This window comes from Nannospalax galili, unplaced genomic scaffold (genome assembly GCF_000622305.1).
Source record: "Nannospalax galili isolate Female #2095 unplaced genomic scaffold, S.galili_v1.0 scaffold369, whole genome shotgun sequence".
Taxonomy (NCBI): domain Eukaryota; kingdom Metazoa; phylum Chordata; class Mammalia; order Rodentia; family Spalacidae; genus Nannospalax; species Nannospalax galili.
The window spans coordinates 2,356,804-2,362,364 of NW_008360318.1; the positions used below are offsets into that span (position 1 = coordinate 2,356,804).

At 41.8% G+C, this 5,561-nt stretch overlaps 1 protein-coding gene across 1 annotated transcript in view; it reads right to left on the reverse strand.

The window, feature by feature from the left end:
• The window catches only part of Col6a5 (collagen type VI alpha 5 chain), a gene marked incomplete at its 5' end in the record, with an annotated part of 116,700 nt that overhangs the window by 32,138 nt on the left and 79,001 nt on the right, over positions 1–5,561 (reverse strand). The window contains one exon of the mRNA XM_008825117.3: positions 2,999–3,207. Within this exon, the coding sequence (XP_008823339.2) occupies positions 2,999–3,207 (209 nt within the window). The remainder of the gene's footprint in view (positions 1–2,998; positions 3,208–5,561) is intronic.

Here is a 5,561-nt window from a genome sequence, read left to right on the forward strand (position 1 = left end):
AAAAAACTACAAATGAACCTACCATTTGACCCAATTATACCACTCCTTGGCATATACCCAAAGAACTCATCCTATTGCAGAGACACTTGTACATACATGTTTGTTGCTGCTCTTTTCACAAGAGCTAAGAGATGGAAGCAACCTAAGTGTCCCTCAACTGATGAGTGGATAATGAAAATGTGGTTCATTAATACGATGGAGTTTTACCCAGCAGTAAAGAAAGATGAAATCATGAAATTTGCAGGTAAATGGATGAAACTACACACTGTTATATTAAGTGAAGTAACACAAACTCAGAAAAAAAAATCGACATATGTTCTCCCTCATATGTGGATCCTAGAACCAAACCCTGATAAGTGAGTATGTAACCAGACATAACTACAGGAACCAGGATAATGGAAAGGAACCAGGGAGGTAAAGGAAAAGAAATAACCTGAAAGAGAAGAACAGTAGGAAACAGGCCTTAATAAAGGAGATATGGATAAAAATGGGGTTAGTTTAAGGGAGGGGGGAGGGAAGGGTATACAAGAAACCTAGGGGATAAAGGGAAAGAAGGAGCTCAAGAGAGGTAGGACCATAGGAGAAGGGTATTATTAAGGGAGAAAGGGGGAAAATGGGGGCACCTTAAGTGGGAAAACCATGATGGAGGAGCCAGACAATGTGAGATAAATAATGCCTAGCTAATTTAAAAACCAGAGGGAACCATATTACTCCAACAACCTAATGACAAATTATACATACCAGATCAAGAAATATATGTCTAGGTAAGGTTTATCTGAGAACAATTGGTCTTTGCCCAAGATTTAGCCACATGACACATAGTAATTAAAAGTACCAGACTGGTGGAACTAACCTTGGATGTTTAACAGACATACATTGGGGCCTATAATAGTTTGGTCAGAGGGACATAAAGGACAGTTTTTGCTCCTTGCCCTCCTAGGTCGACTAGTTCCAGGGGACTATGAGCATCTCTCAAAATGTCCTATAATTGTGCTGGGTCACCTGTCCTCTTGATCAAGGAGGCCAAGGAGACCCCACCAGATGGACTTGAACCAGTGTCGTCTACAAAGTGGAGGGTCAATACAGAGGAATCATTTCCTCCATGCTTCCAAGCGAAGCCAACCATGGTCAAGTAGTACCTTTGACTTACCTTCACATAGGTGGAACTGGTAAAATAAAGGAGCCAGGGGCTCCTGCCAAGCCCATGTGACCCCTGAGGAACAGATCCTCAGGCGACCTTAAGAGTAAAAATAAATTGGTTTATCTGGACAAACTCTATGGCCTTAAATACCCAAAAGGAAAGCATAACCAAAGATTAAATAGGCAAATATAATTTTTAAGAGTCCATATGCATACCTAAAGGCTACATGCATAACAAGCAACAGTGCCAGATAGGAGATACCTTCTTTTGAGTTGTTGGCCAGGTTGCCAAAGGGACTCCCAGATAGTAGCCCAGCATAGAACTGGGAAAATGAACAGCAGATTCCTTCTTACCTAAAGGAATGTTGACAACTGATTGCTGCTTGATGAGAAACAGCTGACCCTCCTAAAACAAAGCCCTCTAGATAGGCTGACTAGATTAACCAGATGGACAAGTAGTGAGGAATGGCTGGGGGTGCTGACAACACAGCAGACAGTAGCAGGGATATCAGAGTATAAGGGCTCTAGTCGGGGGAGGGAGGCTATGGGAGGGTGCTATCTGGAAAATGGGTGTATAGTTGAATAAGATGGTTTTGGATGTTCTGTGTGATATACGTACACACAAAAAAAATCAACAAAGTTAAATATATTGAGGAGGAAGCATGGAAATTTGTGTCATGCTAATTAGTAGAGGTAATGAACATTACCATTGAAATCTACCCGATGACTTTATAGACATACACAGGCACCAAGAATCCAAGTGCAACCGATTAGGACTAGTTATAGATAGATACGGATTGGAGATGCATGCGCCAACATCTCCGTGTTAGTAGCAAAAACAATGAGTCTTTCTGTAAGGAACAATATATTCTAAAGTGAAATGGAGATCTTTTTTAAAGGTTGAGAATTCATTTAATTTTATGTCTTACAGGGCTTATATGAGTTCAAAATTGTATAACTGTATTAATTCAACTGTGAACCTAGAAATTTACAGCCACTTGTGAAAGAGATGTACTCTTGCTCTGGAGTGTGTTACTGAATGTGTTAAAGCTGTAATGAAATGCTTCTTCTAATCATGTAGTTATTAAAATTTTTTAAAAATAATGATTTAAAAATATTCTATTTATTTTTACTTTTATTTATTTTATGTGTATGAGTGTATTGTCTGCATGTATGTAAGTGTACCCATGTCATGCAATGCCCAGAAGTTAAAAGAGGATGTCAGATTCCCTGGAACTGGAGTTACAGACAGTTTTAGCCACCATGTGGGTGCTGGGAATGAAACCTGGGACTTCTACAAGAGCAGCCAGTGCTCTTAACCTCAGAGCCATATCTCCAGCCCTAAATTTCACATTTTTAATAAAAATACAAATAGTACCTTATATATCAAATTTGTTTTAAACTATTAAATCCTGACATTAAGATAAGTCATGGGAAGTTTTATACTGTCTCATTTCTGGGTCTCTCAAAACTAAAACAGACTCTCTCATGTAATCACCAATTGAGGATCAGTGGTCAGGCCAAGTTTTACAGGCCATTTTAATCTGTCATTTGCTCTGACACTCTCTATGCTGCCTCCTCCTATATTACACCAATCTTCTAAACTACATATTCTAAAGCTATGTTGAATGCATTTAAGAATGTCAGGGACATTTCAGAGCTTATGTCAGTAACCGCCCCCCATGACACCTGTCATCTGCTGCTCCTTCCATTGCATAAATGTAATTGAACCCACCATCCTGAATTGAAGCACAAGGTTGCTGTAGACACCCACCTTAATTTATTTGGTTCCCCTACTAGTATTAAGAGGCTTGGGTTCAGGCTACTTTAAATGTTCTATCATTTTTCATGTTCTTACCAGAAGTGAGACTTGCCATTACTGCAGATCCTTGATCCTTTTCATAGTGACTCAATAATTTACGTGACTCTAACATTTGGCTTGGAATGTAAACCAAATGGTCACCTCCATGGTCCTCCAACACAAAAGCTGAGCCTTCCCCAACACTCAGATCCTGACCAACAACACTGTTCTTGCTTGGAGAAACCTCATGTAGCTCATCAGTCAATCTAGATGAAGAAAAGGAAACATTTAGGTGACTCCAGATAGCTTGGAAGGATGCAAATAAAATATCCCAACTTAATACAGGTCTTAATGTTCTTATTAAAAGAAAAAGAGCTAGGCTGATTGCTCAGTAGGCAAAGTACTTGCTTTGCAAGTATGAGCACAGGAGTGTGATCCCCCAGAACCCACATATAAAAGCTGGGCTCCAAGCACTTGGAAGGAGGACATGGACAGGTGGACATCTGGCTAGCCAGTGCAGCCTACTTGATAACAGGGCAGTGGGAGACCCTGTTTCAAAGTAAAGAAGGTGAGGAACAACAGCCAAGATTATTCTCTGGTCTCCACACACACCTGCACATACATATGCACCCCCCGAAAGAGGGGGATAGTAGGGGACAGATGTTACGAGGGGAGCAGGGACAAGTGGGAGTGTTCAGCAGGGAAGAGAGGAAGGAGGGACATGCAAGGGGCCACAGTGGGGGGGGAGCCAGGAGAGGGGGAATGGTGAGAGGTGGGTGTTATTGCGGGGAGGGTGGTGATAATGGAGGCGTTGGGACTGGAAAGGGAGAAGGGAGGCTGGATGGGAGGAAAAAGAGTGGAGATGAATGAATCTTGGGGGGCTAGGAAATCTAGAGGGAAATGTGATGCCCCAAAACCCCATGAGAAATGCACATAGAGTGTCTAAACATTAGTTCATATGTATACCTGGGAGCTGCTTGGCAAGGAACATAGTGTCAGACAGAAGAGACCTCCCTCTGAGTGGTTGGTGAGAATGGTCCAGGAGACTCCCAAAATAACACAGGCTATTGCCAAACCTCTTGGTTATCTCCAAGAACTAGTAGATAAGACCCTACTGCTGAAGACAGGACGTAGTTCAGATACAGGACTTGGAACAATGGAGCAGGAACTGACCTGGAAGCCTTCTACCTGAAGTTTAGCTCTCATAATGATATATGATAATATGCAAACTGCTGAGGGAGAAAAACAACCAATGGTCCAACCGAGCCCTAAAGCCTAATATCCATAATGGCTGGCATGGCAAACTACCTCTATTGGTGCAGGAGTGGCACTGTTATCTGGGGGGCAATCAACAGCTATCTAATTGGGCTTAAAGCCCTCTCAATGGGAGGGAATTCATGGATGGCACTGTAAACTCAGCCAAATACACATGGCAGGAGATGATATAGAGCCTAGAGAAAACCCTATCTCTGTCATATCTCTAGACAAATAAAATTTCTTACCATATGCTAAATATGGATCCTTGTATTTACAGACAAGTATACCATATACCACTCATCAAAGAAACTTATTTTTGCATCAGATGGAGGTTATTGCAGAATTCCACAATTGATCAGACACAGAAAAAAAAGTCTGAGAGGTGCCCAGTATTAGGTGACACATCTGGAGTTGAACGTAAGGCATGTGGAACGTAGCAGAACAAGGGGTAGAGAGAAACCTAATGCATCCCTCAACTCTCACCAGTAAAGCTTCTTTATAGAACAGAGTGCAATGCACACAGAAGGCCACAACTGACCAAGTTTTAAAGAGTAAGAGACTGCAGTGTGTGTATCCTTGGATAGGACTCCCTATATTGAACCTCATCTACCCATAGCTCAGGGGCCATGAACACAGAGAAGCAGAGGTTTTCAGCCACTAGAAGTCTGCAAATGTGAACTTGTGGTAATGGTGGCATCAAGCACAGGACTCATGTCAACTCAATTAAACAAGAGCCCAGAAAGGAGGAGAGAAATGGGTGGTGGGCCGGTCCTAGACTGAGAACTATTGGAGACTGATTGCTACTGGGTGAGGGAGAGTATGCCTTACATACGATATTTAGATGGGCTGACTAGAGTCATGGACAAATTTACACTGAAGGACATCTGGGTACAAATGTTTGACTGGATAGGACTTAAGATGTATGGCAGAATACATGAGGTTTGGTAGGGGGATGGGAAGGGTGGATAGAGGGGAGAGGATCTAAATTTGATTAAGAACTGTTGTATGAAATTTAAAAAGTTCAATAAAAAAAATTTTTAAAGAATTGAGTGATTAAAAATTCTAAATTGAGCGCGGAGCCCTCCGGGCATTGACTCCCCCGGCCTCATTCACCCTTCCATCTCCGCCACTGTTCTCTGCTCCAGAGATGCAGGGATGGCTCAATATACGTAAATCAATAAACATCATAAATCACATAAATGGGCTCAACGACAAGAACCACATGGTCATCTCAATAGATGCAGGGAAGGCCTTTGACAAAATTCAACATGCTTTTATGTTTAAAGTCCTAGAGAGAATTGGACTGGAGGGAACATACCTCAACATAATTAAAGCCATATATAACAAACCCACAGCCAACATC